Here is a 20,798-nt window from a genome sequence, read left to right on the forward strand (position 1 = left end):
TTTATCTGGCCCTTGGGGCACTATTTCATCTACTGATACTAACAATTGGGTATAATTCCCCCCACTTACAGCGATGAAGGGGGCACAACTCCTTCCAATGACACCAACGATGTGGCACAATTCCTCCCAGTGACACAATGATGGGGTACAATTCCACCCAGTGACACAAATGATAGGATCCAATGACATCAACAATGGTGCAGAATTCCTCCCACTGACACCAAACGATGGGGCATTATTTTTTTTTCCACTGACGTCGGGACCTTTTCTACTCCCACTGGCCGCAGTCCAGCCCTCGTAAAGTCTGAAGGACAGAAAACTGGCCCTTTGTTTAGAAAGTTTGGAGACCACAGGTCTAGTGGATCAGATGGCAGTCAGGTGTAAACGGACAGGCGGTCCATTTACATCCGACCGCCCATAGAGGACAGCAGACTGTGTCTGTGTGCGACACAGACCAGCCATTCGCTTGCTCAGTGGCAATCAGCGTCCAGATCAGGGACCTAAGACTTCCTCACAACGGGAGGAGATGTGAACTAGACAATACTGACCCTCGAGTCCATGACAGATGTAAAATCTAGCTGTGGCTACAAGATGCTGTTACCTGTGTTTCCACTTGCAGCCAAAAAACCCCCCCAAAAAAACCACAACACGCATTTCATGAAATGATCACATTTAATGAACAAACTCTCATTTTATATACATCTATAAAAAATTCAAATACAGCATGTTAACATCATTTGTGTCATTGTTTTTTTTTTTTACATTTGATTTTTTTTTAATACTAGGACGAACGGTATTAAATACTGAATCTGCAAGGAAGAGGAGCCATTGTACAAAATATGGCGGTTTTCGGAAGGATGGAAGGCGGCCGAGGGAACCTCAACACTGCTACATTCTGGTCCTGCGCTGTCTGTTCCGGTACGAACTTTATAGTACAGAGTTGACCGATAACGAGGCCGGGGCATGAACGAATGTACAAAAATGTGAACACAGGCATTAATACTGAAGGGATATCAGTCCTAGCTCTGTTATAGTAAAGACTTGCTAATGGAAGCAACTGACCGTTTCTTCGGGCAGTTCATGAGTTTTGGCGCAAAAGAACCGTAAAAAATGATGTGCGGTCACTAATTATATAATTTCTGTATATTGAAGGAAATTTTGGGTTTGAGAAAAAGACTGAAGTTGTGGATGGATGGGCTGTATTCACCACCGTGCCACACGTGGGCATGAGTAGTAAGAGAAGCACCAAGCTCAAACGGGTGTCATAATTGAAGTTTGCCCAAGGCAGCCATGTCTAGTTATAGCCATGGTAGGAGGCCAACATGGGAACTTTTCTTAGTCGCAAGACCCCTAGGGAAGGTGCCTAATGATCTATCCAACAAGTGAGTCATTCCCGTTCTTATATTATTAAAATTATTATTGCCCGAAATTATTAGCTATTTGCACAGGTAGCCTAATTATATCTTGGCTTTGAAATCTGAACTACTGGCAGCTACGATTCCCAACTACTTCATGCCAAGCGGCATATATTGCAACCTCCGAATAGCAGTCAGGCATATTTTAGTATCAAAGGACAAAAAGAATAATTGAGTGCATTGGTTGATAACAGGACTTTTCTAGAAAAAAAAGAAGAAGAAAAGAACAGGACTTTAAGGCTACGTTTACACTAGTCACGTGACTTTGAACACAAAGTCTCAACCCATTGATTTTAATTGAACCCGTTACAATCTATGCGACTTAAAGGCGCAGCGACTTTACGAAGGTTCCTGCACTACTTTGATGTGACTTGAGTGCCAGAGAGTGTAACGTCGCATCCAAGTCGTAATGGAAATCACACGACTTTGGAGTTGCACTAGTTTGAAGGTACAAAATCTAGTTCATTTTGAAAATCCAGACAAACAAAGATAGTGTAGATTGTTGGAGCAAGGGGAATCAAATGTGGTAAATAATTACAGGTACTCTTGTCTTCCGATCTGCCTGTTATCGTGTGGTCTACTTCTGGAATCTCCTGCAGGTTCTACCAACACCATAAGCTTTGAAGACTTCTATAGAGACTTCCACAGTATATAGACTTGTGGACTTCAGGGTCTAGGACAGCCTTTCTCAACCTTCAGGGTCTAGGACAGCCTTTTTTCAACCTTCAGGATCTAGGACAGCCTTTCTCAACCTTCAGGGTCTAGGACAGCCTTTCTCAACCTTCAGGGTCTAGGACAGCCTTTCTCAACCTTCAGGGTCTACGACAGCCTTTCTCAACCTTCAGGGTCTAAGACAGCTTTTCTCAACCTTCAGGGTCTAGGACAGCCTTTCTCAACCTTCAGGGTCTAGGGCAGCCTTTCTCAACCTTCAGGGTCTAGGACAGCCTTTCTCAACCTTCAGGGTCTAGGACAGCCTTTCTCAACCTTTTTAGCCCAGAGGAGCCTTTAAATTAATCATCAGGTCTTGGGGAACCCCTGCTAAAAGCAGTTCATTGGGGGTCAGTGGGACAAATGATCCCTTACAACCATGGCCAGTGGTGGTCAGAATGTTACCCTTACAGACAGCTTAAAGATCACTGGTGTCATGCAGCTGACTTTGCCAAGTGTCATTGGTCCTGGAACTATGTAGGCACTATTAAACAAGACGTAAATTATCCAAGGACCCCCCCTACCCCAGCAACCTCTGGAGGAATCCTAGGGCTACACGGAATCCCAGTTGAGAATAGCTGGTCTAGGACCTAGAATGGGGAGGAAGAATTTCCCAGATGTTTGTCAAATTTTGACCTTCAGGGAACAGATGGGAAGATGAGAAGATTACATCAAAGGAATGGAAGTTGAGTTTATACATGACACACACCTACCTTGCCCCCTTTGTTACTGCTTCATCAGTTTACAAGGCCTTGTAAATAAAGTTGCCTGCACATGACTCAATACTTACCCCTCTGGCAGGAAATGAGTCTTTGCTCTCTATAAAAGTTATGGCCTTCAGCAGAATCTCAACATCTGATCTCCTTCCGAGTTTGCCGGATGCTTGGACAATGTGATTCCATCCACCTGCCCCTGCATCACCACAATACAAAGTAATGATGAAGGGGCCCATGAGTACAGCCATTGTGAAACAATATGTGTTTTACACATTCCAGAGTATATCAGATGTGAAGATTCTGCTGTGGGTTGTTGCTTTTCAGGGCCCAATTCCCACCAGAGAGGTGCGTTTTAAGAATCTTCTTTTACAGGCAACTTTTTTTAAGAGTTTTTCTTTTAGAAGTAACAGACCTATGACAAGTGAGCAATGAATCCAATTTTTAGTGTCTGTGACTACAGTGCAGTACAACATCAATGGAAATATCCAGAATAGGCATTGCAAGTTATATAAGAGTTGTCAGAACCCTGAAGGCCCTGTCATCACGTTTGGACATGCCTGACCAATATTCCATAGTGTACATTGTAAAAGCTAAGCTGGATTATCACAAAGCTTTCCCTACCTCGATTTATCAAAAAAGTCGAACTTATCCTTTAAGGCAATTCACTGTATATCAGTAAAGAAAGTTTTTATTTTTCTTCAAAAAACACAATATGGCCAACAGTTTGTGGACACCTGACCATTACAGCTGTATGAGTATGTTGGAAATCCCAATCAAAAACTGTGGCAATATGGAGTTGACCCATCTTTGCCATTTTTTTATCCTTCACCCCTCTGGAAAGGCTTCATACAAGATTTTGGAGTGTGCCTGTGGGATTCGACACTCATTTACCCTAGGTTCATATATATGGTTCAACATCAATAGCCGTGCGGGCCACGTTCTGCGCAGGCACGAGCAGGAGCGGACTGACAACTCATGGGGCCCCCAGGCAATAGGAGATCATGGGACCCCTTTGTCCTTGCCCAAACTCAAAAAATCCTATGAAAAAGGTACCAGGGGCATCTCATGGGGCTCCCTACTGACCCCGGGCCCTCGGGCAGTGCCCGAGTTTCCAAATGGTCAGTCCGCTCCTGGGCACGAGAGCCCATTCATGTGAATGGACTCCCGTGCCCCGTGACACGCAGGGAAGAAGTCCCTGCTCTTCTTCTGAAAACACATCCCACACGGGAACCTCGGTTCCCAGTACGGTTGCGTTTTCCAGTGCTGGTGGCGTGCCGTTAGAACTAATTGCACCCACCTGCGGGTCCGCAATTCTCTGTGCGGGTGGTGCGGCTGCACGGATTTTCATGCGGATCCGCAGAGGCACCACCCGCACAGATGTGAACATAGCCTTAGCCACAAGAGCATTTATGAGGTCAGGCATTGATGTTGGATGACAGTATCCTGCTCGCAATCAGTTTTCCAGTTGATCTCAAAGGTGTTCTGTAGGGCGGGGGTCAGGTCACTCAATATCCTTCACACCAAACTAATTCAAACCCTTTCTTTATGGCTGGGACAGAAAAGTGTCTTCTCCAAACTGATACTATAACTTTGTCCGAACAGAACTCTTCACTGGATACACCTGAACCCTATCATTTGGTGGGAGATCCACATACTCTTGGCCAAATAATAGATGTCATCATCAGGTGTCCAAGAATATGTGAGTGTCAGTATACCTCGGTGGGGGGGGGTATGTACTAGGGGCGGACTGACCATTTGGAAACTTGGGCACTGCCCGAGGGCCCGTGGTGGATCGTACCAGGCCTGACAGCTACGGAGCATATCAGTGACTGTGTGGAGCCACAGGTGTCATGAAGACGCACAGGATACACTATGAGTAACTGGATGACATATGATGCTCTCAGAAGGAACATGGGGTATCAGGGGCGGACTGACCATTTGGAAACTCGGGCACTGCCCGAGGGCCCGGGGTCAGTAGGGGGCCCCATGAGATGCCCCTGGTACCTTTTTCATAGGCTTTTTTTAGTTTGGGCAAGGACACAGGGGCCCCATGACCCCTATTGCCCGGGGGCCCCATGAGTTGTCAGTCCGCCCCTAGTATGTACAATGTATCAGATCAGTCAATCAGAATTATACATTGTATCGGATGACGGTACTCTTATGTTTCTATTAATCTTCCAAATCCTAAACCTTCCATTTGAAAGCCAGAAATCGTTCTCCTCACTTTGTCGGCATAATTTCTGTTCTTTTTTTAATCCTTCTAAATAAGATCACCCAAAATAAACACCAGAAAACAAGCAAAGGATTTCACCCCTGGGATGTTTTCAGCTACAGCTGGCCACAGTCCAAATTTATAGGTCGTACCAATTAAAAGTTAATTGAGCTAATCCATTCAAAACTCATGTTTCAGGGTATTAGGGGATTTTATTGGATTTATACTTTCTATATCCATCTGTTGGTCCAGTGGAAAGATCTCCGTATGTGAATGACCAAGTCTTCTCCTACCACAGAATCCCACTCTTTCTGCTGCAGCCAGGGATGGTCTCCTTGCTTCTGCTGCATTCTTAAATGTTACATAAATAGAAATTCCACAGGAACATTGGAATTGCTATGCTAGAAGATCAGACCTGGAAACGTTGGATGAACAGACCTGAAAAAGTGCAAGGATCTTGCTAATCAAGTCTGTGAGAGATATAGGAAATAGGAATGATTCAGTCCTCTATTCAAGAGTGACATTTTGGGGTTTATTTACTAAAGCTGGAGAGTCCAAAATCAGACTCCCTTCTGCATAGAAACCAATCAGCTTCTAACCTCAGCTTGTTCAATGAAGCTTTGGCAATGAAACCTGGAAGCTGATTGGTTTCTATGCAGAAGGGAGTCTGATTTTGGACTCTCCAGCTTTAGTAAATAAACCCCTTTATATCTCAGGCAGTGGACTAATCCTTTAAATCAAGCATTCATTCAGTTTATCAGGGACAATCATTTTTTTGATCCCTATCTAACAGTTAATTTAAAGGCTATCTCCACCTTTAGCAACATGTTACACTTGTATTTAGGGTGTAACATGTGGCTATGCCAGAGGCGGACTGACCATTCGAGCACTCGGGCACTGCCTGAGGGCCCAGGGTCAGTAGGGGGCCCCATGAGATGCCCCTGGTACCTTTCATAGGCTTTTTTGGGTGTGGTTTGAGTTTGGGCAAGGACACAAGGGCCCCATGATCCCCTATTGCCCGGGGGCCCCATGAGTTGTCAGTCCGCCCCTGGGCTATGCAACACCCTTGACAGCATGTGGGGGGTCTTCTCCCCCACAGCAACTGTCAAATTTGAAATCGGCATGATTCACTCCTCAAGGGCACAATGCTTTGCAATTTCTTGCAAAATTATGTGCATTTATTATAAAGAAGATTCTGTATATAAGCAAAAAAAAAATGGATATGATATCAATATTATAAATTGACAAATTAATCCATCAAATGGCCTACGACATGGTGCCACACTGACGTGAAAACCATCAAATTTCAAATTATAAATTATAATTGGAGCCGCTATTTTAAACAAAATTAAACAATGTGTGAATAAATGGGAATACCATAAACAGCACTCTCAACCCTTAAATAAATCAAAATTAAATTAAACCAAAATAACAAATATATATATAAATAAATTATATATATAAATAAACATAAGAGAAAAAACATATATAAAAAAAGCTGCCACCAAATAAATAAAGTGCCAAAATATTGTGCCAAAAAAATTAGTGAAAAAGAATTAGTGAAATATCAAAACAATTGATTGCTTTGATATTTCACTAATTTTTTGGCAAAATATTTCGGCACTTTATTTATTTGGTGGCAGCTTTTTTTCTTTTTTGTTTTTTTCTTATGTTTATTTATATATATAATTTATTTATATATTTGTTAATTTGATTTAATTTTATTTTGATTTATTTAAGGGTTGAGAGCGCTGTTTACAATATTCCCATTTATTCACACACTATTATAAAGAGAAACTTAACCTTTAAGTAGAGAAAATCAGTTTTTTGTACTGTACAGTAGTATACTTTAGTGTATGTATGTATATATAGATACATACACACACACATATATACATCACCGACCGCTTTATTAGGTTCACCTGTTCAGTCACTTGGTAACACAAATTGCTAATCAGCCAACTAATGCCTAAATGCATTGGTGAGGACAACTTACTGAGGTTCAAACCAAGCATCCGAATGGGGAAGAAAGGGGATTTAAGTGACTTTGAACGTGGCATGGTTGTTGTTGCCAGATGATATGGTCTGAGTATTTCAAAAACTGCTGATCTACTGGGATTTTCATGCACAACCATCTCTAGGGTTTACATAGAATGGTCCGAAAAGAGAAAATATCCAGTGAACGGCAGTTGTGTGGAGGAAAATGCCTTGTTGGGGTCAGAGGTTAGAGGAGAATGGGCAGACTGGTTCCCAGATGATAGAAAGGCAACAGTCACTCATGTCCATACAGACCAAAATCTCTGAGGAATGTTTCCAACACCTTGAATATATGCCATAGACTATTAGTCAGTTCTGACAGCAGAAGGGGGTCCAACCCAGTACTAGCTATGTGTACCTAATAAAGTGGCGGGTGAGTATATATATATATATATATATATATATATATATATAGTATATACACCATAGAAGTTTTATTAATTATAAGAGATAATGTTTGTTTTAGATGTTGCTTCCCCCAAAAAAAGTATTTCTGAACTAAAAAGTAACCTGCATATTTGCTTTGAATCGTAGATCTTTTTTCTGCACAGGTGTTTACAGGGTACAGCAAAGGGCACCTATATTACCCCATCAACTTCCAAAGACTTCCTATCAAAATTCAGTGATGACACAAGACTTCTATTACAAGAGTATACACCATAAAAGTTATTTTATGGATTATAAGAAATAATGCTCATTTGTTTTAAATTTTGCTTCCAAAAAATATTTATGAACTAGAATGTAACTTGCATATTGGTTTTGAATGAAAGGATCTTTTTTTTGTACAGGTGTTTTTACAGGGTACCACAAAGGGCACCGACATTACGCCTACAACTTCCAAAGACTTGAAAATTCCAATACAAATTCAGTGATGTCACAAGACTTCTATAACAAGAGTATAGGACTGATTTATCAGCTCTGATTTTTTTTTTTTGACCAGACGTTTTGATTGGACAAAATCTACTGAACCTTAACACATTGTGTTTGGCATAAAAAAGGAACATAGTGATGTAGCATTTTTGTCTGAAGTCCTGCATGAAAATAAGATCAGTGCAGCATTGTGTTCTGAGTTGATGTTACATTTTTAAACCCACAACGGGGGGAAATAAGTTTCAGAAATGTATGAAAAAGTCTTCCGATGAAACAGGTTGATTGTTCACTGTTCATAATAAAAATGTTCACCTCCTAAAGAAGCTCACAGCAGCGTCAGGGAATGTCCATATCTTCCCAGACCAATTTCAATAGATTGTTTGCCTTGAGACACGGTACCAGCCACAACATCGACACTTTTGTCATGTGGTATCAAATTTGTGGGTAAGGAGATTCCTCCTTCAAAGTCTTAACCAACAACTCAACGAAGGTGAAAATTAAGATGTGCAAAGTCTTCCCATTTGGCAAAAAAAGAGAAAAAGCATCAAAAAAGAAAGGCGCGTGCGGTTCCAGGAACGTCAATAGAGTGATAATTGATCTGTGGCTCAGAACATTCCATAAGGATCATTTCCAAGTTTTTTTTTTCTCTCTGCTTAAGAAAGAAGCGGCGTTGATTTATGCTGTATGTGAGAAAGCACAGCATTGTGGGTAAAACTCTAGAAGTTGTCTTTGGCATGGTGGTATAGCTGTATGATCCTATGACATTTTAGCGCCCCATCATCCAGAAAGTTTTCAAAAATAGTGAGTTTGTCCAGCTGCCCACGAGAACGCTGTGCAATGTGTACATTTGGTTTGCTTTCAATAAAGCACTCCTTGTTTTGGCAGAATTATATCCAAGCAGTGTTATTACTGTTCAGTTTTATCTTACGTTGTGTGTTTTGTTTTATCCATTGTTTTTTCTATATTTTTTTTTTCTTTTAATTGCTGGGCATTGCAATGTTCCATTTTTTTTTTTCAGGCGAATTTGTCCATTCCAAGGAAAATAAAAATTTATAACCAATGAAGATAAAATGAAAATAAGTTGTATCCTCCTTAACATGTGCAAAATAGAGAAAAATATTGAAATACTTTTTTTTTGTGAAAATCCAACCAAGGAATCTGAAAAAAAAGAAGAAAAAGAATTGTGTAAGCTTTTCAGATTTTTACATTTCAAAGGTACATTATTGAAAGTTTACAGACATAGATTTCAGAAAACGGATTTTTCTGCAACACTACATATTTTTTGTTCATTTTACAGAAAACCTTCAGGAATTATCAAAAAATAAATAAAGACAACTGCACTTTTAAAATAATTTATTCTTTTAATGGTAACTTAACTCCAAAACTGTAAAAGCTTTATTTTAATTTAGGGATAACATTTTTATCTATATTTTTATATTGTTTGTATATTTAGTAATTTATCTACTAAATAATGTATTTTGTTTTTAGTATTTAACATTTTAATTTAGGTCAACATTAAAAGAACACCAAGCAAATTTGAAAATATAACTTATTACTAACAGTTGTCTTCCCTACCGCGATATAGCCGAAAGACGGCTACAGCGTGGTTGTCTGGTTCTGGGACAACGTCCATGGATGTCATTCCAGAACACGCCCCCAGCGGTGAGCACCTGGCGTCGCAGGTGATCCCTGTGTCCTACTGTGTGATACGGTAAATGGCCAATCACAGCGGCCTTTTACCACGTGATCAGCTGTGTCCAATGACACAGCAGATCACCGGAGAAATGCAGTGCCGGTTATCGGCTGCACTTTCCTCACGCTGTAACAGAATGAGGAAAGTACCGCCGATAACAGGCAATTGAAGAGAAGCGATCGGCACTGATCATCAGCACACTGATGGATTAGTGCCAAGCAGTGCTGCCCACCTGTGCCCATCAGTGCCATCCACCTGTGACCTGCAGTTCCACCCACCTGTGCCCATCAGTGCCACCCACCTGTACCCATCAGTGCCACCCACCTGTACCTATCAGTACCACCCACCTGTTCCCATCAGAGCCGCCCACCTGTGCCCATCAGTGCCACCCACCTGTGCCCAGCAGTGCCACCCACCTGTGCCCATCAGTGCCACCCACCTGTGCCCATTAGTGTCACCCATCAGTGCTGCCCATCAGTGCCACCCATCAGTGCATCATCATCAGTGCCAGCTCATCAGTGCCGCCTATCAGTGCCTCCTATCAATGCCTCCTATCAATGCCTCCTATCGATGCCTCCTATCAGTGCCCATCAGTGCTGCCGATCCATGCCACCTCATCAGTGCCCATCAGTGCTGCCAATTAGTGCCCATCAGTGCTGCCCATCAGTGCCACCCATCAGTGCATCATCATCAGTGCCAGCTCATCAGTGCCGCCTATCAGTGCCTCCTATCAATGCCTCCTATCAATGCCTCCTATCAGTGCCCATCAGTGCTGCCGATCCATGCCACCTCATCAGTGCCCATCAGTGCTGCCAATTAGTGCCCATCAGTGCTGCCTATCTATGCCACCTCATCAGTGCCCATCTGTGCAGCCTCATCAACACACATTAGTGAAGGAGAAAAATTACCTGTTTACAACATTTTATAATAGAAGCAAAGAAAAACTTTTTTTTCACATTTTGTGCTTTTTTTTGTTTATAGCGCAAAAAATAAAACACCCAGCGGCAAGTAAATACAACCAAAAGAAAGATCTATTTGTGTGAAAAGAATGATAAAAATGTCATATGGGTACAGTGTTGCATGACCGCACAATTGTCATTCAAAGTGCAACAGCGCTGAAAGCTAAAAATTGGCCTGGGCAGGAAGGGGGTATAAGTGGCTGGTAGGCGAGGGGTTATTAAGTACAGTCCAGGGGTGGACTGACAACTCATGGGGCCCCCGGGAAATAGGAAATCGTGAGGCCCTTGTGTCCCTGCCCACACTCGAACCACACCCAAAAAAGCCTATGAAAGGTACCAGGGCCATCTCATGGGGCCCCCTACTGACCCCAGGCCCTCAGGAAGTGCCCGAGTGGCTAAATGGTCAGTCTGCCCCTGGTACAGTCTAATCCTGATACACACATGTGCAATTCTCGTCACTTATAATTTTATGAACAAGTTTGTGCCACTGCAAATCATATCCCTCAGGACACAGTTTCTTGGTGATCAATGCAAAACTTGTAGTGCCGGTCCAAGCCGGAAGGTAGAAAGTTTCCCCCCCATCTGTGCAGTTGATGGAGCAGGTGCCTATGCTCCATTCAGAGGTGTGAGCCCAGTCTCAGAGGGAAGATGAGGTGCCGCTCAACCAACCTGGTGCTTCAGTAGTGTAGTATACAGTATTATCAAAATCTAACTGCTGTCAATGAAGAGGGTCCATATAAACTGTACCTGAGGGTTGTGAGTAGAGATGAGCGAATTATTCAAAAATTCGATTCGGCTGATTCGCCGAATTTGAGGAAGAAATTCGATTCGATGCGAATTTATAGCCTATTTCTGACAGTTCTCTGACATTCACTCCATACAGCGGTTGAAACATTGTATCTATTTGTTTCCATAAATGGAAACAAATAGATACAATGTTTCAACCGCTGAGCTCTGCAGATACACTTAGCGGAGCTCTGCAGATACACTTTTTGCCGGCTTGGAATTCTTCTTATTTTCATCCTACTTCTTCTTCTTCATCCTCAGAAGAAGAAGAAGAGGATGAGGATGAAGAAGAAGAATAAGAAGTAGGATGAAAAGAAGAATGAAAAGAAGAAGAAGAATGAAAAGAAGAATGAGAAGAATGAAAAGATTCTTCTTCTTCTTTTCATTCTTCTTTTCATTCTTCTTCTTCTTTTCATTCTTCTTCTTCTTCTTTTCATTCTTCTCATTCTTCTTTTCATTCTTCTCATTCTTCTTTTCATTCTTCTTTTCATTCTTCTTCTTCTTTTCATTCTTCTCATTCTTCTTTTCATTCTTCTTTTCATTCATTCTTCTTCTTTTCATTCTTCTTCTTCTTCTTTTCATTCTTCTTTTCATTCTTCTCATTCTTCTTTTCATTCTTCTTTTCATTCTTCTTTTCATTCTTCTTCTCATTCTTCTTTTCATTCTTCTAATTCTTCTTTTCATTCTTCTAATTCTTCTTTTCATTCTTCTTCTCATTCTTCTTCTTTTCATTCTTCTTTTCATTCTTCTTTTCATGAAGAAGAAAAGAAGAATGAGAAGAATGAAAAGAAGAAGAAGAAGAATGAAAAGAAGAATGAGAAGAAGAATGAAAAGAAGAATGAAAAGAAGAATGAAAAGAAGAATGAGAAGAAGAATGAGAAGAATGAAAAGAAGAATGAAAAGAAGAAGAAGAAGAATGAAAGAAGAAGAAGAATGAAAAGAAGAAGAATGAAAAGAAGAAGAAGAAGAATGAAAAGAAGAAGAAGAATGAAAAGAAGAAGAAGAAGAATGAAAAGAAGAATGAAAAGAAGAAGAAGAATGAAAAGAAGAAGAAGAAGAAGAATGAAAAGAAGAATGAAAAGAAGAAGAAGAATGAAAAGAAGAAGAAGAAGAATGAAAAGAAGAATGAGAAGAATGAAAGAAGAAGAAGAAGAATGAAAAGAAGAATGAAAAGAAGAAGAAGAATGAAAAGAAGAAGAAGAAGAATGAAAAGAAGAATGAAAAGAAGAATGAGAAGAATGAAAAGATTCTTCTTCTTCTTTTCATTCTTCTTTTCATTCTTCTTCTTCTTTTCATTCTTCTTCTTTTCATTCTTCTTCTTCTTTTCATTCTTCTTCTTTTCATTCTTCTCATTCTTCTTTTCATTCTTCTTTTCATTCTTCTCATTCTTCTTTTCATTCTTCTTCTTCTTTTCATTCTTCTTTTCATTCTTCTCATTCTTCTTTTCATTCTTCTTCTCATTCTTCTTTTCATGAAGAAGAAAAGAAGAATGAGAAGAATGAAAAGAAGAATGAAAAGAAGAAGAAGAATGAAAAGAAGAATGAGAAGAAGAATGAAAAGAAGAATGAGAAGAATGAAAAGAAGAATGAAAAGAAGAAGTATTCCAGTACAGCAAAAAGTGTATCTGCAGAGAGCTCCGCTATTTCTGACAGTTCTCTGACAGTTCCTTCACATGTACAGCGGTTGAAACATTGTATCTATTTATTTCCGAATAAAAACATCTGTATCCTAAATGGAAACAAATAGATACAATGTTTCAACCGCTGTAAATGTGAAGGAACTGTCAGAGAACTGTCAGAAATAGCGGAGCTCTCTGCAGGGACACTTTTGCCGGCTGATCGGGAAAAATCCGATTCGCGCACCCGAATTATGCAAATATTCGGATTCGACGCGAATCAAATTTTTCCTGAAATTCAAAACAAATTCCACTTCGACTGGTTCGATTCGCTCATCTCTAGTTGTGAGGCATTATCAGCATTGATGATGGAGTGCAGCAGGCATTTCATTGAGGAATTGCAGTGGTGGAGCACTGGACTCAAAGTTTGGTAATCCAACTGTACTGAATAATTGTTATAATATGGCAGTTCTCTAATGGAATACACAAAATGTGATGTACACCACATCACATTTTGTGATTTTCCATTTGAGATCATTAGGTATATGATTGGATGTTGGCAGCTTCATTAGTTTATTGGTGTAGAGATTTAGGTAGGAGATCAGGAGGTCTTCGATCTCATGGCAGTTCTCTACTGCTTCATGGATCCCCAGTGGGCATGGAAGGAGGAAGGAAAGAATGAGAACACCAAGCCATAGGGATTGGTGCTCTCAGCATCTATATCTTGGTGTAGGGTCTTTTCAAGAGCTAACTACCATCAAGGAAGAAGGTCCATATCTACTGTACCAGGCAGAAGAAAGTGGTTGACCATAACAGGCCTGACAGCTACGGAGCATACCAGTGACTATGTGGAGCCACAGATGTCATGAAGAAGCACAGGATACACTATGAGTAACTGGATGACATATGATGCTCTCAGATGCATTGGAGTCACAAGGAACACGGGGTACACTGGGGTCACAGAATGAAGCTGGGACACACAGGAGGTCATTCTGAGTCACTAGATGACATGGGCTTAGTGGAGCACACTTGATGACACTAGGGTGCACAGGAGGTCACAAGGAGAGGTAAGTACAGCCACTCAGGTAAAATGTAGTGACACCTTGATCGAATGCCACGTCACGTGTCATTTTGCAGTGTGAAGTAGAGCTGTCTCTTGATTGGTCGTTGCGCCGATCAAGGGACCTTTTAATCCCTATGGCTTGTAGCTCTAATTTTCTTCTCTAAATTTGTACAACATGATTGGGCGGCACAATGACATTATCAATGGTGGAATGAGGAACTCTTACCACATAAGTAAAATCCCAACTGGAACCAATAACAATAGAGAGGGCCAGGATACTCGGCCTGAGTTTTCTGTAGGCTCTGGATCGCACGCCTTGGTAGTTGGAGGTGTCATATAAGTCGTCGTGGTCGTTGTTGTGATTGTCGTTGTGGTTTCTGAAAGAGATAAAAAACAAGAGGTTATAACACAGCTCGCTGTCTAGACATCGTACACACACCTGGCAATCGCACTGCATGCATTATTCCACGGACATTTAGCAAACATTACGTGTGACTAATGCAGGCCATAGATGGGTCGAAAATCGGCCGATTTTTCGGCCGAAAATAAAATCGGCCGATTTTCGGATCGTTAGTAGGCTATTTGTTCGGCCGTTTTTCGGTATTTTGACTGATTTTTTTATCGGTAAAGTTGGAAAAAAAAACGGCCGATTTTGGCGGCATTGATGGGCAAATCGGCCGATTTTCTACCGATAAAAAATCTGCGCATGAGCAGTGACCTGCAAGAGGAAGACAAAAAGAAGAAGAGGAAGAAGAAGAGGATGAAGAAGAAGAAGAGGATGATGATGAAGAAGAAGAGGATGATGATGAAGAAGAAGAAGAGGATGATGAGGATGATGATGATGATGAAGAAGAGGAAGAAGAAGAAGAAGAGGATGATGATGAAGAAGAAGAGGATGATGATGAAGAAGAAGAAGAAGAGGATGATGATGAAGAAGAAGAAGAAGAGGAAGAAGAAGAAGAAGAAGAAGAGGATGATGATGATGATGATGAAGAAGAAGAGGAAGAAGAAGTAGAAGAAGAGGATGATGATGAAGAAGAAGGATGAAAAATAAGAGGAATTCCAGTACGGCAAAAAGTGTCCCTGCAGAGAGCTCCGCTATTTCTTTGACAGTTCCTTGACATTTACAGCGGTTGCAACATTGTATCTATTTGTTTCCGAATAAAAACATCTGTATCCTAAATGGATACAAATAGATACATTGTTGCAACCGCTATAAATTTCAAAGAACTGTCAAAGAAATAGCAGAGCTCTCGGCAGGGACACTTTTTGCCGGCTGTAGACGGGATGAAAATCGGCCGATTTTTTTTACCATTGCTGGTAACGTCGGCCGCTTGAACGACCGATTTTTCGTTTTTTAAAAGAAAAATCGGCCGTTTCTCTCCCCGTCTATGGCCTGCATAAGGATCAGTAGATCGATCAAAATGTATTAAAAAGCCATAAAAATGTTTGTATTTCATTTTGGATACTGTGACGAGGGGTTTGAACCCCTATCAGGTTTTTGTTGCTAGTAGCTGGAGAAGGACGGAGAGCCATGCTAATCGCATTTGTGTGCTCTCAACAAAACCAGAGCTAAAGATATAGATAGTTTGGTGCTATAGTCAATAACCAATAAATATAATAAATAACACTGTATTGTCCACTCAACAGTAAACATGAATTGGTAATAAACATAATTGCGATCCGGGCAATAAACAATGTAACAAAAAGTAAAAAAAAAATAGAATAAATGTTGCAATATCCGTTGCCTGTATAAAAATCTCAGAGAACCCCCAAAAATATAATTAAAAAGATAAATAAAAATGATAAATATCTTAATGTTGTGGGACCACCTGCTGTCTCTATATGAACATCTCTTCACATTCTGAAAATATTACGAATGCAAAAAAGATATTCACATACTGAGACGAGGTGGTCCCAAGACATTAAGGGGGAACTTGAGCCTATTTTTTTTAAATTTTTTAATTAAAAGTCAGCAGCTACAAATAATGTAGCTGCTGACTTTCAAAAATCAGGTACTTCTTAGCGTCTGGTGTCCAGCACTGTCTTCCTGCAGCTGGGTCGGCTTATTGCTGTAGGTCCCTATTGTCGCCATCTTGGATATGAGAGCCGGATGTGAAAATCAAAGGGAAATCAAGGGAGACATTTTTCCATGAAGACATAAATAGCTTTAAATTTGACCTTCCATTGCAAGAAGAAGGTCAATGATGGCAACCAGCATCCAACACTTCCTGGAGGCATGGGTCATTTCACTGCCCCTCCCTGGCAGAACTGGAAGCAGGGGTGGACTTACCATTTGGAAACTCGGGCAAATGGAGGGGCAGGAGGGAGGATGGGGGTCAAAGTGAGTATTTTTTAGTGAGTAATGGGTGCTTCAAAAATCAGGTACTTCCTAGTGTCTGGTGTCCACCGCTTATCGCTGAAGGCCCCTATTGCCGCCATCTTGGATATGAGAGCTGGATGTGAAAATCAAAAGGGAAATCAAGGGAAACATTTTTCCAATGGGGGAAATTTGTTCTGGTAACAATTTGCTTAGAAGAGAATTCCCCCACTTTGGACAGATCTACTCTCACTTCCTGTTGTGTCTACAGGGTAGAAAGTAGACGAGAATAAGTAACAAAAACAAGAATAGCTTTAAATTTGACCTTCCATTGCAAGAAGAAGGTCAGCGATGGCAACCAGCATCCAACATTTCCTAGAGGAATGGGTCATTTCACTGCCCCTCCCTGGCAGAACTAGGAGATCCAAATCCCAAGAGAGTGAACACCAGCTCAAGTGCATTCTCATGGGATTTCAAGTTTCCATCTCTTCCAGGAGGCACAATGACATCATCTGTGCCTGTAGGAGGGAGGTTGGGGTTCAAAGTGAGTATTTTTTAGTGAGTAATGGGTGCTTCAAAAATCAGGTACTTCTTAGTGTCTGGAGTCCACCGCTTATCGCTGCAGGCCCTTATTGCCGCCATCTTGGATATGAGAGCTGGATGTGAAAATCAAAAGGGAAATCAAGGGAAACATTTTTCCAATGGGGGACATTTGTTCTGGTAACAGTTTGCTTAGAAGAGAATTCCCCCACTTTGGACAGATCTACTCTCACTTCCTGTTGTGTCTACAGGGTAGAAAGTGGACGAGAATAAGTAACAAAAACAAGAATAGCTTTAAATTTGACCCTCCATTGCAAGAAGAAGGTCAGCGATGGCAACACCATCCAACATTTCCTGGAGGCATGGGTCATTTCACTGCCCCTCCCTAGCAGAACTAGGAGATCCAAATCCCAAGAGAGTGAACACCAGCCTATAGCTCAAGTGCATTCTCATGGGATTTCAAGTTTCCATCTCTTCCAGGGGCACAATGACATCATCTGTGCCTGTAGGAGGGAGGCTGGGGGTCAAAGTGAGTATTTTTTAGTGAGTAATGGGTGCTTCAAAAATCAGGTACTTCTTAGTGTCTGGTGTCCACAGCTTATCGCTGCAGGCCCCTATTGCCGCCATCTTGGATATGAGAGCTGGATGTGAAAATCAAAAGGGAAATCAAGGGAAACATTTTTCCAATGGGGGACATTTGTTCTGGTAACAATTTGCTTAGAAGAGAATTCCCCCACTTTGGACAGATCTACTCTCACTTCCTGTTGTGTCTACAGGGTAGAAAGTGGACGAGAATAAGTAACAAAAACAAGAATAGCTTTAAATTTGACCCTCCATTGCAAGAAGAAGGTCAGCGATGGCAACCAGCATCCAACATTTCCTGGAGGCATGGGTCATTTCACTGCCCCTCCCTAGCAGAACTAGGAGATCCAAATCCCAAGAGAGTGAACACCAGCCTATAGCTCAAGTGCATTCTCATGGGATTTCAAGTTTCCATCTCTTCCAGGAGGCACAATGACATCATCTGTGCCTGTAGGAGGGAGGCTGGGGGTCAAAGTGAGTATTTTTTAGTGAGTAATGGGTGCTTGAAAAATGGCTTTTTTTAAGCCATCTGTGTTGGAGGGGGCAGGGAGCTTGCATAAAACCAGATCTTCCATTGGAAGGTTCGCTTTTACCCCTAACGGCTGTATATGAAATAAAAAGGGAGAAAAGTTTTGGCTTTGATATACATTAAAAACATTCCTTTTAAGCATGAAACAGATGGACTTTAATAACTGTCGACAGGGGGGGGGGGGGCAGGAATTTCCTTCCCCAGGCCCACCTAGACAATTATCGCCTAGATTTCATGCGCAAGCTTTTTTTTTCCCACCGCACTTTGTAATTCCAGAATCCCAAGCTGCGCGGCCATGAAACACTTTATAAATTGAAAGTTTCCAAAGTCCTCCGTTATCATTTGCATTGCAAACAACATCCGTCTTCATTTAAGTGCAGGTTTCCCATTTCGAGCCCAGTCATTCATGTTCCCGAGCTCACAAAACCCATTCTGGAGAACATAATTCATATTCTAAATCCGGTTATTTACATCCCAGGGAACGTCGTTCACATTCTGCTCTAAAAAGCAGGATTTTCCCCGATGGCCCTTAAGTCAATTACAGTGCAGGGCTGATGATAATTATGATATATGGCTTGTTACAGAGCTCAAATAGCTTCCTTCTTGCTAAGTTCCCTTCCACTCCAAAGCTCCTACCCAGCAAGCGAGCGAGGTGAGCAGTGGGGAGGGGGAGGCGCGAGCTTTTAAATGGAAATTAATTTAGGAAACGGCCAATTTCCTGTTAGGTGATACTGCAGCTACTAAACCGTACAAGAAAATGTACAGTTTGGATCGCTGCCGGGGCTCACTGAGCAAACATCTTCATACAACAAAAAGCCGAATGGCACAAAGTTCAGGCAGAATGAAACCCATTAAAAATATTACACAGGACAATTTATTAGATAAATTTTATGTTGTAACTCGTAGTTACCAAAGCTCTACTGGTTTAATTGTCTACATGTACAATGTGCTCCTTGAGTATTTCAGTTATCTAATATTTATAGGTTGCTCTGAGCTGGATGGCTGTGGGTTGTTCTTGTATTTAATGTCCTACTGATCTGATTCTGAATCTTTTCCATTAAATGTTTTATTAATCTGATTTGCAAAGGGTGAACTTTTCCATTGAAACTTTAATGATCTGATTGGCTACAGCTTGGTCCAGTCTATTGACTATTTTAATGGTCTGACTGGAAATGAGTTGGTCTTGTGCATAATGTTCTACCAATCTCATTGGCTACATGCGATCTTGTCTGTTGGATGTTCTGCTAATTGGTTGTCCACAGGTTGGTCTTCTCCATTTAAAGTTCTAATGATCTGGTTCTCTACAGGTTGGTCTTGTCCATTCAATGTTCTACTGATCTGATTGGCTACAGGTTGGTCTTGTCCATTCAATGTTCTACTGATCTAACTGGCTACAGGTTAGTCTTGTCCATTCAATGTTCTACTGATCTGACTGGCTACAGGTTGGTCTTGTCCATTCAATGTTCTACTGATCTGATTGGCTACAGGTTGGTCTTGTCCATTCAATGTTCTACTGATCTAACTGGCTACAGGTTGGTCTTGTCCATTCAATGTTCTTCTGATCTAACTGGCTAAATGTTGGTCTTGTCCATTCAATGTTCTACTGATCTGATTGGCTACAGGTTGGACTTGTTCATTCAATGTTCTACTGATCTGATTGGCTACAGGTTGGTCTTGTCCATTCAATGTTCTACTGATCTGATTGGCCACAGGTTGGTTTTCTCCATTTAATGTTCTAATGATTCGTTCTCTACAGGTTGGTCTTGACCATTCAATGTTCTACTGATCTGATCTGATTGGCTACAGGTTGGTCTTGTCCATTCAATGTTCTACTGATCTGATCTGATTGGCTACAGGTTGGTCTTGTCCATTCAATGTTCTACTGATCTAACTGGCTACAGGTTGGTCTTGTCCATTCAATGTTGTACTGATCGGATTGGCTACAGGTTGGTCTTGTCCATTCAATGTTCTACAAATCTGATTGGCCACAGGTTGGTTTTCTCCATTTAATGTTCTAATGATCTGTTCTCTGCAGGTTGGTCATGTCCATTCAATGTTCTACTGATCTGATTGGCTATAGGTTGGTCTTGTCCATTGAATGTTCTACTGATCTGATTGGCTATAGGTTGGTCTTATTCATTCAATGTTCTACCGATCAGATTGGCTACAAGTTGGTCTTATTCATTCAATGTTCTACTGATCAGATTGGCTACAGGTTGGTCTTGTCCATTTAATGTTCTACTGATCAGATTGGCTACAGGTTGGTCTTGTCCATTTAATGTTCTATGGATCACACTGGATACAGGTTGGTCTTGTCTATTTAATGTTCTACTGACCTGATTGCATAGGCACACTCCTCAGGTGTCCTGGAAAACACCCTGTCCTTGGGACTGCTACTCACACTCCTCAAACATTAGCCTTTTGCTGGGTCTCTACTGCTGTCTCTGCATTGTGGTACAAGATATATTCTCTCTTCTTAAGTAAACCCTTATTAAGTGGGCTGTCTGGGCTTCACAGTGATACTTTGGTCTTATTAATGATTTACTAATCTGATTGGCTACAGGTGGTCTTGTCTATTAGACGTTCTACTAGTTGGTTGTCTACAGGCTGGTCTTGTCCATTCAATGTTCTACTGATCTGACTGGCTACTGGTTGGTCTTGTCTATTTAATGTTCTACTGCTATGACTACCTACTGGTTGGTCTTGGCCATTCAATGTTCTACTGATCTGACTGGCTACTGGTTGGTCTTGTT

At 41.2% G+C, this 20,798-nt stretch overlaps 1 protein-coding gene and 1 long non-coding RNA gene across 6 annotated transcripts in view; both read right to left on the reverse strand.

Annotated features, from left to right (window-relative positions):
- Positions 1–653: 653 nt before the first annotated feature.
- On the reverse strand, positions 654–6,527 carry LOC149434732 (uncharacterized). Its single transcript, XR_016308632.1, has 2 exons — positions 2,139–6,527; positions 654–2,108 (listed from the first exon to the last, which is right to left on the reverse strand). It is a non-coding gene; the product is annotated as an uncharacterized LOC149434732 (long non-coding RNA).
- Positions 6,528–7,741: 1,214 nt separating this feature from the next.
- CNTFR (ciliary neurotrophic factor receptor) overlaps positions 7,742–20,798 on the reverse strand; it is a 572,233-nt gene continuing 559,176 nt past the window's right edge. For 3 of the 5 annotated variants that reach the window (XM_089663456.1, XM_089663457.1, XM_089663458.1), the window contains one exon: positions 14,297–14,451. In XM_089663456.1, coding sequence (XP_089519582.1) covers positions 14,297–14,451 — 155 coding nt within the window. Of the gene's footprint in view, positions 9,117–14,296; positions 14,452–20,798 lie in introns of those variants that run through there. The other 2 variants (XM_089663460.1, XM_089663459.1) reach the window with 1 other exon arrangement.

This window comes from Staurois parvus, unplaced genomic scaffold, assembly GCF_062004578.1.
Source record: "Staurois parvus isolate SC_StPar_1 unplaced genomic scaffold, SC_StPar_1.0 ptg001691l, whole genome shotgun sequence".
Classification (NCBI taxonomy): domain Eukaryota; kingdom Metazoa; phylum Chordata; class Amphibia; order Anura; family Ranidae; genus Staurois; species Staurois parvus.